Source organism: Panthera tigris, chromosome B3, assembly GCF_018350195.1.
Source record: "Panthera tigris isolate Pti1 chromosome B3, P.tigris_Pti1_mat1.1, whole genome shotgun sequence".
In the NCBI taxonomy this organism is placed as follows: domain Eukaryota; kingdom Metazoa; phylum Chordata; class Mammalia; order Carnivora; family Felidae; genus Panthera; species Panthera tigris.
In genome coordinates, this window is record NC_056665.1 from 109,487,128 (window position 1) to 109,503,970 (window position 16,843).

At 36.1% G+C, this 16,843-nt stretch overlaps 1 protein-coding gene across 1 annotated transcript in view; it reads right to left on the bottom strand.

The window, feature by feature from the left end:
- SGPP1 (sphingosine-1-phosphate phosphatase 1) overlaps nucleotides 1-16,843 on the bottom strand; it is a 35,174-nt gene that overhangs the window by 14,031 nt on the left and 4,300 nt on the right. Inside the window, exon 2 of the mRNA XM_007095335.2 lies at nucleotides 517-606. Within this exon, the coding sequence (XP_007095397.2) occupies nucleotides 517-606 (90 nt within the window). The remainder of the gene's footprint in view (nucleotides 1-516; nucleotides 607-16,843) is intronic.

Here is a 16,843-nt window from a genome sequence, read left to right on the forward strand (position 1 = left end):
GTGCTTTTTAAACTGAATAGCATTCTTAAAATAAAGTAACTGTTGGAAGCCCTAAAGTACCGTTGGGGAAAAGAAGAAAACTAGAGTTTAATATGTAAATACAAGTGGCACCAGGATGGGTTAAGTTCATGTTGTTTCTAGTCAGTGGGTGTTCACTACTGAGTAGAGCTCGCATTGATGTCTATATTCACATTGCTGCTTTGACTCTGGTGGAGAGGCACAAAAGACCATAAGAAGGAAAATCAAATGGAGACTGGAAGACGGGAGAAACCTTATTCCTTATCCTGAACATAATACTTGGTTATTTGTGATTGTTGGGAACGGTTTCTAAAAAATACAATTACTACATCAAATGCTCACAAAACAATATGTTAATATATATATTTTTGCAAAACAAAGAAGATTTACAGTAATATTTTCTCAGGTTTCTTGTAAGTTTGAAAATGATTAAAAACTATAAAATAGCCTGTCATTTTCAGAGAAAAATAAAGCACTATGAACACAAATTTTCCTTACCAGAATGGAGTGCATTCCCATGTAAATTCTACTTAGGCAAACTAGAGAACACCAGCAGGGAATAAGAATCAGTCCACATAGAAGAGGATACTAAAGGGGAAAAAAAAGTAAAATGGGTTATATAAATTAGGTTAAATATAAACAAGGAAATAAAAAACATATCACTATACCACAGAACTCCACAAAAACAAGAACCATGTGTTTTTACTCCCCATTGTATTCCTAGCACCTAACACTAAGCATGGCACATAGCTGACATTTAAGAAAAAGTTTTGCATGATTTTAACTTTTGCATAATTGAACAAATGAATGAAATCTGGTGTTTCTACAACTCTTCATTGTGAAAACTGGCTCATTTTCATTTCTACGGTAAAGACTTAATCACCAGCATGCTGCAGAGGAAGAAAAATAGGGAGAAGACATATTTTTCATGTGGCTCCAAAATGAAATACCTCTGGAATAGTGCTTGACTCTGATCCCTGTAAGTGTCCTTCATTTCCCTGCGAAGAAAAACTGAGCAGTGTCTCCCTCTCAGTTCCATCAGTGACCGCTACTTGTAGTTTCTGTTGATATTTCACCATCTTCTATTCAATATTCAACAACTTGTCATTTGTTTTCCACTTCTGCCCCTCCACTAAAATTTCAAATGGTAACCTTTCTGAGAAAAATCTTGGGGGGATACTGGGATCAGAAAGTCTTAAAAAGGGAAAACAATAAAATACAGACAACTCTTGGTATCAAGGGCACTAATGTTAAGAGTCGGCTTTGAATCTCCTTATATTAGAGGGAAGGAGCAAACAATGGATGGCCATGGTGGCAAGTTTGTGAAGGAAGAAGGAGGGGGGCACATCTGAAGCAGTAACACCCTATAATTGGAAATTTCTCCATAAAATTGAAGCTAACGCGGTTCAATCCAATAGGAAATGGTTCAATAACAAGTGGGGTTGAAAGAAGGGAATTAATTAAGACTGCAAGAAGACTGGTAAAGATTTGGTACGTACTTGTTTTGATTTGACTTCTCTACTGCATTTGACATAGCCACCACTTCCCTGAAAGTCTAAACACCCTTGATATCTACAGTATCACATTCTCCTGGTTCCTCTTTCACCATCTTTGGTTTTTTCGGTGTTTCCCGCACAAGAGCGTATCTTTCTGTTCCTGTTCCTTGAACACTAGCATAAATACATACATACATACATATGGATTTTGCCCTCAGTACTTATTGGTAGTCTCTGCTTTTCTTATTTTTTAACTACTACTTTGCAAGCTGAAGACCTATCTGTTTCCTTGGGTTAAGAACCATACAGCCATCTCCTGCATGTGTCTTCACCTTGAGGTCTCTATGGAGTTAAACTCACTATACTTCAAACCAATGTCATCATCCTACCACCCAAACTTGTTCCCCCTCTCATAGTCTCTATTTCACTTGGAAACTTCATAATATACATAATAAACTTAAATGAGAAACATGAATTATCCTTGATTCTTTCCTTACCTTTCATATTCAACAAATAATCAAGTCTTGCTGATTTTACTTTCTAAATATTTCTTGATTCTATCATCTCTTCTCCACTCTACTTAAACTGCCCTTATTCAGATCCTCCTAGTTTCTTTTCTAGGCTCTACCTACTCCAGCCATTCTTCCACATGCATGAGGAACTTGGTTGATGAGGCAGACAGACATGTAACTATATAATGAGGTAAGTGCTATGACAGTATACTAAAAATTCAGATGGAGTCTAAGGGATGAGCACTTAACTTAAAGATGTTAGCAAAGTCATTCAGATAAAGTTAAGGTCCAAGTTGTCCTGAGAAATAAGTAGGATTTCACCTTTAGAAAAAAGGAGTACAGGGCAAAAAAGATAAAAAGCATCACAGTAGGAACACTGTGAGCAAAGGCTTATAGGCAAGAAATTGTAAGCAGTGTGATTTTCTAGAAGAATAAGCTTATGCTTTTGCTGAGGGGAAGGCACTAAATAGTAAACACAAAATATGCAAATTATATGATATTTAAATATATATAAATTATATATTATAGGAAATATATTAATAACATAATAAAATGTGTTCATTACGTTGGAGAAATAAAAGGAGAACAGGTGTTGAAACATTAATGTTCATCAAATATTCCTTATGCTCCTCTACATTTTCAGGTTCTCTTGAAGTTAGATTGGGACCATGTGATTAGTTTGGCCAATGAGCTGTGATGAAAGTGACTTATGCCACTTTCAATCATTCTGTGATCTCTCTCTTCCCTATTTATGCCACATGCTGAGATGGATCACAAGACAGGCAAACTGCCAACAGCCTCAGTCCCTGAAGTCCGGATGGTTTCACTGGTGAATTTTACCAGATATTTAATATCAATCTTTCTCAAGCTCTTCCCCTTGATTTCAGCTCAGGTCATGATCTCACTTTGTGAGTTTGAGCCCCTCATTGGGCTCTGTGCTGACAGCTCAGAGCCTGGAGCCTCCTTCAGATTCTGTCTCCCTCTCTCTCTGCCCCTACCCTACTCTACCCTGCTCTCACTCTGTCTGTCTCCCTCTCTCTCAAAAATAAACATTAAAAAAAATTTTTTTTAATAAATAACATTAATATACACTTTCTAAAACAAAGTAACCAAATTGCATAGAAATATAAAAACCTCCCCCCACCCCCAAACAAATAAATAAACTTTAAATAAATAGGCAAGCAAGCAAGCAGGCTCCATGCTGCCAGCCAGGCTCGAACTCATGAAACTGTGAGATCATGACCTGAGCCAAAACCGAGAGTCCGATGCTTAACCAACAGACAGGCCAATGCCTAACCAACAGAGCCACCCAGGCACCTCAATAAATAAAAATTTTCAAAAATATATTATACACTGGGGGGTGGAAGGGGAAAATATTACACACCATGACCAAGTGGGATCTATCACAGAAATGCAAGGGTGGTTCAACAAAGAAAAAATCAATGTAATATACTGTATTAATAGAACTAAGAAAAAAATATACATGATCATCCGTAAAAAACTAGGAAAGAAGGGAATTTCTTCACCATGATAAAGGCCATTTATGAACTACCTACAGCTAACATACTCAATGGTGAAAAAGTAAAAGGTTTCCCAAGATTAGAAACAAGACAAAAAATTCCTGATTCCCTCTTTGGAAACCAGAGTAGAAACAACAGAAACTTAGTAAATTCAGTCTTCCAGGCAGTTTCCAATTCATTACTTTATTCCAATTCCAATCTGTCAAAGAATTTTTTTACCTAATTGTCTCTTGGATAATCTAGCCCTACTTGCTACAAGGCCCGAGAGAATTTCTCCAGTTGTCTAATATGGATTCTGTGGAGATTTGTTTTTTAAGAAATCCCTATTCAAATCTCCAGGGTTGGGAGCAAATCTAGTCTGGGGCGGCAATAGCTCTTCCTGAGCTGCTTTAGCACTTGGGACAGTAAGTGGAATGGGAGCAATTAAATACAGTAATTTTCAAAATGCAAAAGGCATTGTCATGGGAAACTCAAGTTGTCTTCCCCACATTGGCAAATTTAGCAATTCTGTAAAAGTCCGTAAGAGCCCTCGTTTCTATTTTTAAAAAAGTCATCTTCCTCTTTCTCTTTGTGATAACAATCTAACCAACCTTTCTCTCACTTCTGATAGACACATATTTGTTGTTCTGTCCTTCCCTTGACTGTCACTCTCTACCCCTAATTCCTTCCCAACCCAATCCTTTATTTCTGACAAATAAACTGTCTGGATTTTTTAAAAGCCAAAAATGACGTTAGAACAAATACATGTCAATTTGTTCTTTACTGAAGGGTTAGTAGATTAAATAATTTTACTGAACATAAAACTTACTATGTACCAGGCACTATCCTAAGAGCTTTATAAATATTAGCTCATTTAATCATCAGAACAACCCTATGAGGTAGGTATTCTAATTTAAAGGAAACTGAGGAAAAAAGAGGTCTAAGATTAAATAGGTATTAAGGTATGGAGCTGAGATTCAAACATTGAGAGTCTAATTCCGAAGTCTAAGCTCTTAACCACTATTTACTAAGCTGTCCTTCATGTATGAAGTGTGTTGTTTAATTCCTTGTATCCCTAGGATAAAGCAGATTATCACTGAGATATTTTTTATGTAGGTTTTTCTTAGAATGGAGGCTAGGTACAAACTTTACTTACTCAGAGGCAAAAGGGATATTGAAGACATTAATTCCACCACCCTCTCCTCTCTTTACAGATAAAGAAACAGATGCAGAGATGCCAAATAACATTTAGTATTATATTCCAGTGGTCTATTCTGATGTCTTCCAATTTACTGTGCTTGTTACTTTACACTTTTATCACTATACAAATAGTAATTTTAAGTTTGGTAGTGGTTCCTAGCTTCTATTTTTCTTTCTCTCTCTCTCTCTTTTTTTTTTTTAGAGACTGTTGAGCTTTATCTGCTAAATTTATGTTATTTCCTCTTATAAAAAGGTTTTTTCTTAAATCTTTAGGTCTTACCAAAAAAGCTGAAAGAAGGGGCGCCTGGGTGGCTCAGTTGGTTAAGCATCTGACTTTGGCTAGGTCATGATCTCACAGTTCATGAGTTTGAGCCCCAGGTCAGGTTCATGAGTTTGAGCCCCAGCTGAGCTGACAGCTCAGAGCCTGGAACCTGCTTTGGATTATGTGTCTCCCTTTCTTTCTGCCTCTCCCCGTCTTTCCCTCTCTCTCAAAATAAATAAATAAATAAGCAAACAAACATTAAAAAAATACTTAAAAAAAAAAAGCTGAAACACAAGTCCTTCATGTTATTTTCAAATTAATAAAAATTTACCAAACTGAAACAGATCACATGACCTCCTAGACGCTTTTAATTTCATACCACTATCTAATCTTTTCATTGCACAGTCTATTACAAGAACACTTATCTAAACATTTCCTTCAGTTATTATACCAAACAGCTCTATTCTTACTGATACACTTTCCTTAACTATCACACATAATCAGAATTATTTTTTATATTGTGGCATTTGTCATTTACATTCATTGAAGTTAGAAAAAAAAAGTCAATAAAATGACTTGCCATTAAAGCAATTACAAGAACTGTCTTCAACAGAATTTAAAATTTTCAGAGTAATTTAAATATGGGACAAAGGCAGGCACCAGAAAAAAATTATATTTTGAATTCAAGAAATGGATAGTGTATATGTAAACAAGAGATGACTAGGATACCACATTAATGATACATCTGCCTTGTTCTCATACCCTGTTAGTGGAATAAAAATTGATGCCCCCTTTTGGAAAGCATTTTGCTAATACATAAAAGTCTAAATGTTCATATACTTTGACCCAGTGATCTCTCTCCTAGAATTCTATACCAAAGACATAGAAATGTGGGCAAGGATTCACATATAAACATGTTTATCATAAAATTATATATAGCATACAGCAATGAATTAATATTGACTATAATGTAGTAGTTTAAAATACGGGTTTTTGGAGCTACACAGATCTGGTTCTAGACATTTACTATATGCATTTACTGGGACGCTGAAAAATGGAAATAACAGAATCAACTCATGTTGAGAAAAAAGAAGCTGTATTATAAGGATACAGAGTCACTGAACCTTAAGGCAAAAGGAAGCTAAGCTTCAAGAAGAAATTGCAACTATAAATGGTCACAGGACCATCTCTTCTTATTACATACATCCTTTTCTGTGTAGCAGCTTTTCTGTTCTTTAGGCCACATGGTAGATGGAGGTTTTTCGATTTACTTCTTTAGTGAAGAAACCTGCCCAAACTCAAATTTCTGATTTGAGAAAATACAGTTGCCCTAAAGGTGAGGGACCTTTAGAGGGTTGTGAGCTAGGCTGACTACTCCAAAGGTGCCTACCTCTTCAGGTGTAGGACAACACACTAGTTTCATAAGCTCTTTGCATCACAGCTTCCTCATCTATAAATGGAGGTAATATATCTATAGTAAGGACAATCCTATAATATAAAAACTATTTTGCAAGAATATGTAAGTGCTTCATTCATTAAGAATGTTTTCTAGGAATGTTTGCTGAAAGGAAAAAGTATGACCTATTAGAGCTCTCCAGAATAATGAAACCAGTAAGGTCTATATGTACACATATATGGAGATAGATTTATTCCAAAGAATTGGCTTTATTATTGGATTTATTTCAATGATCATGGAGGCTGGAGAGTCCAAAATCTGCAGGTAGCCCAGCAGACTGGACATCTAGGAAAGAGTTAATGTAGCTCAAGTCCAAAGACAGTAGCAGCACAGAATCCCCTCCTCCTTGGGGGGGGGCAGTCTTTTTTCTCTTAAGGCTTTCAATTGATTGGATAAAAGCCCCACCCATATTATGGAAGGTAATCTCAAAGTCTACAGATTTAAATGTTAATGTCATATAAAAAATATCTTCACAGAAACATCTACGATAGTGTTTAACCAAAAATCGGGGTATCATGGCCTAGCTAAAAGACACATAAAATTAACCATCACACATTATATAAAAAAAGAATAAACACTATATATAATATGGCCCCAATTATTTTCAAACTGTAAGGAAATACCAAAATGTTAACATTAGATCTTTCCTATTTTTATTTTCCAAGTCTTCTATAAAGCTCAGTGCTTATCTTGCTTGTTCTTTTAGCAGCATTTAAAAATATTAACTGCTTTCCTTTTCTAGAAACACTCTCACTTGCAGCTTCCCTTTATAGTATATTCTTTTTATGATATTGTCCAATTTTCACTCTTTTCTTCTGTAAATATTCCCCGCTTAGACCCAGCAGGGTGGCCCTGGAGACATGCTCCTACTGTGTGATCCTGCTCTTCCGACTACAGCTCTTGGTCAGGGATGGACACCTAGCCCTACAGCAGTAAATCCATTGGCTGGGTTGGGCTAATTAGATTCTCTTTCCTGATAGTAGTTTGAAAGCAAGTCAGTCTCTGTTGTGTGCTTGAATTTGGAAATGATGTAGAAGTAGGGATAAGGCTGAAACGTGTGCCAAAGCAGAGAGAGAAGAAAGAAGCAGAAATGGGAGACCATGCAACCCCAAGAAAAGGGATGAACGGCATTGCCTTTAGTTCTAATAGCGTTCTAGAGGCCTGGCTCTAATTCCTCCAGAAGCCTGGCAGCACTTTCTTGACTTTGACTTCTATGAGAAGATACCCATTCTAGTCCTCAAATAAATTTTTTTTTCTAGTACAAATGAGTTACTAGAGCCCTACACGCAAACACACACACACACACACACACACACACACACACACACACACACACACCCTTAGTTAGACAAACCTCTCAAACTGCTGCTTGTCAGATTCTGTTTCAGGTTCTTTTTACCCTATCCATTCCTTAAATATTGAGGTCTTTAAAGGTTTTTTTTCCCTTGGGGGCACCTGGGTGGCTCAGTCAGTTAAGCATCTGACTTTGGCTCAGGTCACAAGCTCACAATTCACGAGTTCAAGCCCCATGTCGGGCTCTGTACTGACAGCTCAGAGCCTGGAGCCTGCTTCACATTCTGTGTCTCCCTCTCTCTCTGCCCCTTCCCTGCTCATGCTGTGTCTCTCTCTCAAAAATAAATAAACATCAAAAAAAAATTTTTTACTAAAAAAAAAAAAGGTTTTTCCCTAGACTCTCTGTTCTTCTGTGTGTACCCTCCAAGGGCAGGACCATCCACTCTCATCACTTCATTCTGCACATGTATGCTGATGATACCAAACCTCTCCAGGTCTCTTTCATGTGCAGAATTGCCTGCCAGATAGTTCAGTCTTACAGACACCTGAAATTCAACATATCTAAAATGGAATTTTCCTCCATACTCCTGCTCCTTTCTGCAATTTCTATAAATCACACTACTATTTCACAGCTTTCCAAATAGTAAATCTAGGAATAATCCTTTACTCCTGTTTTTCTTCTTTACTGTCATTTGCAATTAATCACCATGTCTCATCAATTCTACATCTTAGTATCTCTCAAATGTTATCCATTTCTTTCTACTCCCACTGACACCATTTAGGTCAGGAGCCAGCCAAGTTCTTTTATAAAGAGCCAGATAGTAACTATGTTGGGCTTTGTGGATTATATAGTCAATGTCACAATTACTCAATTCTGCTGCCATTGCACAAAGGCACCACAGACAAGATATATATAAATGAATGGACACGGCTGTGATCCAATAAAGCTTTATGTATAGCCACTAAAACTATTAATTTCATATAATTTGCACATGTCACAAAATAAATAATCTTGTGGCCTTTGTCAACTATTTAAAATGTAAAAAAAAAAAAAAAGGGGGCGCCTGGGTGGCTCAGTCGGTTGAGCGCCGACTTCGGCTCAGGTCACGATCTCGCGGTCCGTGAGTTCGAGCCCCGCATCAGGCCCCTGTGCTGACGGCTCAGAGCCTGGAGTCTGTTTCGGATTCTGTGTCTCCCTCTCTCTGACCCTCCCCCATTCATGCTCTGTCTCTCTCTGTCTCAAAAATAAATAAACGTTAAAAAATAAATAAATAAAAATAAAAAAAATAAAATAAAATGTAAAAAACCATTCATACTTCACAGGTCATATAAAATCAGGCAGCAGGCCGTTGTTTATAGTCTCCTGTAGGTCTCCATCTTCTCTCCCTTGAACTGGTGGAGTAACGTCTTACCTGGTCTGCTTCCCCTGCCTCCAGTCTTACTGCTCTCTAGTCACTTTCCATACTATAGATACAAGAATCTTCCTAAAACACCAATCTAATCCCCTCAAGCAAACAGACCATATTTTTGTTTTATTTGCCCTCTTATCTGTAGGACTTATGTGACTGGCTAGTACTTATTAGAAATGAAATGATTATATTTATGGAATTTAATGCCATTACCATTGTTAAAGCTTTTTAGTCAACAAAAATGTATAATTGCAACAAAATAAATAAACTTGTCATTATTCTCAGCTGACATATTTTTCTCTATAAAGAACAGATGAGAATATACATCTAATTATTAAATTAATGGAGAGTTGAAAAAAGTTGTATATATGATCAATACATAAAAATCAAGTATGTTTCTATATTCTAGTCACAAAAAGTTATATTTGAATTTTAACAAGGTATCACTTACGACAATAACAAAAAACATAAACTACAAACAAGTCTAACAGAAGATATACTTGATTTATATGGAGGAAATTATAAAACTCCATTGAAATATATTTAAGAAAACCTAAATAAAGATTTACCATATTCAGGGAGCCTGGGTGGCTGAGTCATTTAAGCATTCAACTTTGGCTCAGGTCACGATCTCACAGTTCATGGGTTCAAGCCCCATGTCAGGCTCCGTGCTGACAGCTTAGGGCCTAGAGCCTGCTTCGGATTTTGTGTCTCCCTCTCTGTCTGCCCCTACCCTACCTTGCTTGTGCTCTGTCTCGCTCTCTCAAAAATAAACATTAAAAAAAAAAAAAAAAAAGATATACCATATTCATAGACAAATTCAATATTGTAAGGCTATCAATTCTCTCCACATTAATTTATAAATCATTGCAATTTCAATAAAACTCCAGAGATTTTTATGGAAATTAAAGAGCTCATTCTAAGATGTATATTGAAAGAAAATACTCAAAAATAGCCAAGACAATCTTGAAGAATATGGTAGAGAACTTTCATAAACAGATATTAAGACTTAGTCTAAAGCAATTAAAGCATGACGATGATATTGATAAAGAGACAGACAAATAAAAGAGACCAGTGAAACAGAATACAAAACCCAGAATCACAGCCATACACTTATAGAAACTTGGTATGTAACAAAGTGGGATTACAGATAAGGGGAGAAAGGATGAACTATTCAAAAATAGTATTAGCTTAATTATCAATATGAAAAAAATACATCAGACCCATTTCTCACAACATATACCAAAACCACTAAAGGTAGATCAAAGATTTAAACATGAAAGTATGATTTTATCTTTTTAGTAAAACAGCAAAAGGATTTTTCTTTTGGAACTAGAAAAACAAAATCTAAAGTACATACAGAAGACTGTATAAACAAATAAAAACAGCAAGAATAAGTGAAAAAATATTATAAAGCTATAGTAAACATAATAGTATGGAACTTGCACACAAATAGCAGATGTATCAATTTGAAGTAAAAAATATGGATACAGACCCCAATATATACCTGTATTTAATCTATGATTAATACAGGGGCACCTGGGTGGCTCAGTAAGTTAAGCATCAGACTCTTGATTTTGGCTCAGGTCATGATCTCATGATTCTTGAGATCAAGCCCCCAGTCGGGCTCTGTGCTGATAGCACAGAGCTGCTTGGGATTCTCTCCCTCTCTTTCTGCCTCCACTTGTGCTCATTTGTGTGTGCACTTGCACTCTCTCTGTCAAAATAAATAAATAAACTTAAAAAAAAAGTGACAGTTAAAGTCAGGGGAAAATGGACTATTCAATAAATGGTGCCATTGGGAAATATTAGATTCCTTACTCAAAGCAAGAGATGGTTCAAAGCCATCTTTTAAGCATAAAAAAAACAAAAACAAAAACCATAAAAGTACTACAACAAATCATGGTAGAAGACTATTCTAAATATTACACAAAACCTAGAAACCACGAAACAAAAGACTGACGTATAAAAAGAAAATAATTCTGCTTGAAAAACAAAAAAGCAGAAGTAACAATGTAGGAACACGTATTTCTAAATCACACACAGACAAAGGCTAATTTGAACACAATACAAAGGGCTTCAAAAAGCAAAAGTAACCCAAGAGAAACAAAAGCATATGTCCATGCAAAAATTTATACAAAAATATCCATAGCAACATTATTCAAAATAAAGTAAAACCAAATGTCTACCAGCAAATGAAAGGATAAATAAAATGTGGTATATCTATCTCATGGAATATTACTTAGCAATAAAAAGGAATGAAGTACTGATACATGATATAATACAGATGAATCTTAAAACATGCTAAGTGAAAGAAGCCAGCAACAGACTAAATATTTTATGTTCCCATTTATATGAAATGTCCAGAGTAGGCAAATCTATAGAGACATAAAGTGGATTAGTGGTTGTCTAGGGTTACCTAGGAATTGGGGGGAAATGGGGAATGACTGCTACGAGTATGGGATTCCTTTGAGTGGTAGAAAATGTTCTAAAATTGACTGTGATGATGGTTGCACAACTCTATGAATATATTGAAAGGTATTTTTTTTATTTTTTTAATGTTTATTTATTTTTGAGAGACACACACAGAGCAAGAGTGGGGGAGGGGCAGAGAGAGGGAGACACAGAGTTTGAAGCAAGCTCCAGACTCTGAGCTGTCAGCACACAGCCCAACGTGGGGCTTGCACTCATGAACCATGAGATCATGACCTGAGCCAAAGTCTGATGCTTCATCAACTGAGCCACCCCTATTGAAAGCCAGAATTGCATAATTTAAATGGGTGAACTGTATGGTACATGAATTACATCTCAATACATTTTTTAATATAAAAAACAAAAAACCAGTAAGTAGAGGTGAGAGGATTTGTTTCTGCCCATAAAGGATTAACTGTTGTAAGTACAGCTGTTCCATTGTAAACATCCAGAAAACGAGACAAATTATATAAAACAACCATTTTCAGACACTGGAAAACAAGCAGCACAGAACTGTAATTCATGAGAAAAGGGAAACAAATGAGATGGGCCCTACGACTGCCCTAGGTTGCTGCTGGAGGCAGTTTCCAGGCTGTAGCATGGGAGGAGGAACCAAAACAAAGTCTAGCAGTCTCACTGAGTTAAGGGGAAGAAGACTGGAATTTCCAGAGGCCAAGGCAGCTATTAGTTTGCAGGACAGAACACTGGAGAGAGGAATAGCACAAGTCCAGAAGATCTGTAGGGGGTCTCTGCAAATAGTTTGCTGAGTATTAATCTGTGCATGCATGGGGTGAAAGTCCACAAGGATGGGAGAAAAAATACCAGAAAACAGTAGGCCAATCAATTCCCAAAGTTCACACAGGCCTGGAATCACTTTCCTACCCAGCAGAGTACTAAGGGAATTGGGTACTCTTTAGAAGGTTATTGCTTGGGGCACCTGGCTGGCTCAGTCCTTACAAAGAACAAGCTCTTGATCTCAGGGGTTTTAAACTCAAGCCCCATGTTGGGTGTAGAGATTATTTAAAAAAAAAAAAAAAAATCTTTAAAAAAAATAAGAATCTTATGGCCTTAGCAGTGAGGACAAATTAGCTCTAACCTATGGTTATTCTGGACTCTCTCTAGCTTAAAACATTAAACTGTAATGTTTAATGCAAGCTTGTAATGCAAGCTTAAAAACATTAAACTGTAACCACAACAAAGTCCAACATTATTTAAAGGAATACAACAAAATCTAAAACTCTTAAAAATTACCAAAGAAGCAGAATAATATAATCCATAACCAGGAGAAATATTAGAACCAGACAAAGATGACAAAGATGATGAAACTAGTGGATAAGAACTTTAAAACAGTTATGAAAATCTTATACTCAGGGGCGTCTGGGTAGCTCAGTCAATTAAATGTCTGACTTAACTTCCACTCAGGTCATGATCTCGCGGCCCATGAGTTTGAGCCCCATGTGGGACTCTGTGCTGACAGCTCAGAGTCTGGAGCCTTCTTCGGACTCCGTGTCTCCCTCTCTTTCTGCCCCTACCCCACTCATGCTCTATCTCTCAAAAATGAATAAACATTAAAATTTTTTTTTTCTTTTTTTTTTTTTTAATCTTATACTCAAGGGGCATGTGGGTGGCTCAGCCGCTTAAGCGTCTGACTTTGGCTCAGGTCATGATTTCACAATTTGTGAGGTCAAGCCCGAGTCGGGTTCTGTGCTGACAGCTTGGAGACTGGAGCCGGTTTTCGAGTTCTGTGTCTCCCTCTCTCTCTGCCCCTCCTCCCCCCTCAAAAATAAATGAACATTAAAAATAAAATAAAATATTATATTCAAGAATGTAAAAGAAATAAGAACATAATGAGCAGGAAAAAAGGAAGATTAAAAAAACATCTAACTGAAGCTTCTAGATATAAAATATATAGTATGTGAAAATATATCCCATCCTACTTGAGTCCACCAGAAAATCAGATACTGTAGAAGAAAAGATCAGTGAACTGGAAGTTATGGCAATAGAGATGATCTAAAACGAAGCATCAAGAGCAAAAACACTGCACTCATCATCATCATCATCATCATCATCACCATCACATCAGTGATCTGTGAGTGACCAGTGTTAAACAATTTAACATACACGAAACTGAATTTCTAAGATCTGGAGGGAGACAGAGGAAGAGGGGAGAAAAAAAAATTTCTAGAAATGCTGGAACATTACACAAAAATGTATTATTGTGAGTTTTATAACATACGTAGATGTAAAGTGTATGACAACAATAATAAAAAAAGAGAGAGGGAAAATGAAAGTATACCATTGCAAGCTTCTTAGGCTATACTTGAAATAGAACATTATTTGAAGGCAGAACAGCAGTTTAAAAAGAAAAAGGAAAACCCAAGAGGTATAGTTTAATTTTTTTTAATTTTTTTTTTATTAGAGAGAGAGTGTGCACGCATGCACAAAGCAAACAGGGGAGGGGTGGAGGGAGAAGAGTGAGAATCTTTGCAGGCTCCACGCACAGCACAGAGCCCCATGTGGGGCTCAATCTCCCAACAGTGAGCCACCCAGACACCCAAAGGTATAATTTAAAAAAAAAATCAGTAAGTAAAATGCCAGCAATCTAATAGAAAAAAAAATGAGAAATCTTTGAATACACAGTACTGAAATAGTCAACCTACTAAATAAATTACACTATGTTAATATATTGGAAAGTAATGTAAATGTGAAAAAATTAATACAGCTATCTATACAGTATGGAAAGTGCCGGGGTGCCTGGGTGGCCCAGTCAGTTAAGCAGCTGACTTCCACTCAGGCGGTTCAGGCTCCATGCTGACAGTGTGGAGCCTGCTTGGGATTCTATCTTCCTCTCTTTCTGCCCATCCCCTGCTTGTGCATGCTTACGCATGCACACATGCTTGCGCTCTGATCTCAAACTGTTAAAAAAAAAAATGTATATATACATGTATGTGTGTGTGTGTATATGTGTGTGTGTGCATATATATACACACACACACATATATATACGTATATACATATATACATATATACATATATATATGTATATATATATATATATATATAAAATGGAAAGTGCTAACATGGAGAGACAATATAATACAGTAGCATAGTGTAATTTTGCAGCTAAACTCTAGGTTTAGGGGCGCCTGGGTGGCTCTGTCAGTTAAGCGTCCGACTTCATCTCGGGTTATGATCTCGCGATTTGTGATTTCAAGCCCTGCGTTGGACTCTGTGCTGACAGCTCAGAGCCTGGTGCCTGTCTCAGATTCGGTGTCTCCCTCTATCTCTGCCCCTCTCCTGCTCTGTCTCTGTCTCTGTCTCTCTCAAAACTAAATAAAGATTAAAAAAAAAAAAATCTTTTAAACTCTCTAGGTTTGAATCCAGGGTCTGTTAGGTACTTGTAAGAGTCAACTGGAGCAAATTACTTAATTTCCCTCTACCTCAATTTCTTTTTCTGCAAATAGGTGATAAAACTCTGAGGATTTTAGGGGGATTAAAACAATTAAGTCATGTAAAGCATTTAAAACAACTGTTAAGCACAAAAAGTTAGTACTCATTAACTGCTGGGTAAAAGAAAAGGAAAATCTTCCCACAATATATTTCTGAATGAAAAAAGCAAGGTCCAGAAAAGTATAGTATGCTACCATTTGTATCAAAAATAAACTATATAGATATATGTCTACAAAAGTAAAGATTCTCCAGAAGGCTAAACAACAGACTTAGAACAATGAATTCTTCTGGAAAAGAGATTCTGGTAGCTTTGGAATAGAAAAAGAAAAGAAATGTACTCTCCTCTTCATATTTTCATGTAAATATTAAATTTTCTATTAAGTATCCCCTACTCAAACAAATAAATTCAATTATTTTTAAAGGAAGGATTAATAGTAAGCGCTTACAAAATCAGGAAAATGTGCATTTCAAGCACAAGTATGATATGAGGTAAAAAGAAATCAAAGAGCAAACCAATTTGATTTTTTAATGAACTGTGTTTCTTCCCAGAATTACCAGTGTGATCAGTTTTCCTTGGCTCTTGAAGCCTTTTCTAGCTTTTGTCATTACTGACCCACTTTTGTAGTTCTTCTTGCCTTCCTTTTATTTTTTCATGACCTCACAGATATCTTTATTATTTACAATAAACTATATTTTAATAAAATATCTTATGTGTTTTTCTTTTCCAAAGCTCTTATTATATTTACTGAATTTTTTATTTATATTAGAAAAATAGAGGAAAAGGAAGGGTGAGAAAAATCAGCACTGATTTCAGTCAACAACTTAATACATGTTTAAAACATAAATATTTGTGGCTATTGCATATGTATTTATATACACACATATTATCTTCTCAAGGCATGTTTCTAAAAGCTTCTCAAGCTTCTAAAAAGCTGTTTGTGTAGTTTGACACAATCCTATTTCAAAAATATTTATTATTGAAAAGATTCTTTAAAAATCACACAGTGTGATTTCAAAAGAATTTTTGCATAAGCTCTGGAGTCTGTAAGATTAAAAATTTTTTTCTAATGTTTATTTATTTTTGAGACAGAAAGATAGAGCATGAGCTATGGAGAGACATAAAGAGAGGTAACACAATCCGAAGCAGGCTCCAGGCTCTGAGCTGTCAGCACAGAGCCTGACGCTGAGCGCAAACTCATGGACGGACCATGAGATCATGACCTGAACCAGGTGAGATCATGACCTGAGCCAAAGTTGAACGCTTAACAGACTGAGCCCCCCAGGTGCCCCTGAAGTCTGTAAGATTTAAATTTTCCCTGTGAGACTTACTAGCTATGTTACTTTGAATAAATTAATCTTCCTCTACCTTACTTTCCTGATCTGTAAACTTGTATTAATAGTAGGACCAAACATTGGGAAGTTATAAAAGTAGACTAAATCAGGTAATAGACATTTTAAAAAATGTCTGACCTTCATACATGTTAACACTAGAATTACTATTATTATTATTAAAATTAGTGAGAGCATATGGACCAGTTGGGAATGGGTTTGGCTATAAAGTGTATGATGATGACAATTTTTTAAAATGAGATTAATCTAAAAACTTTCTTAACGTCATTAAATCAAGTATATAATTAGAACTCATATGCAATATTATTTAAAAATTAAGAATTTTTATTTTTGGAAAGAACATGCAAAAATAAGTACAAAAGGAGTGCTTTACTTTTAATTTTAGATTATTCTTCAAAGGACCATGTTCTTAGTACCTAATGCTCC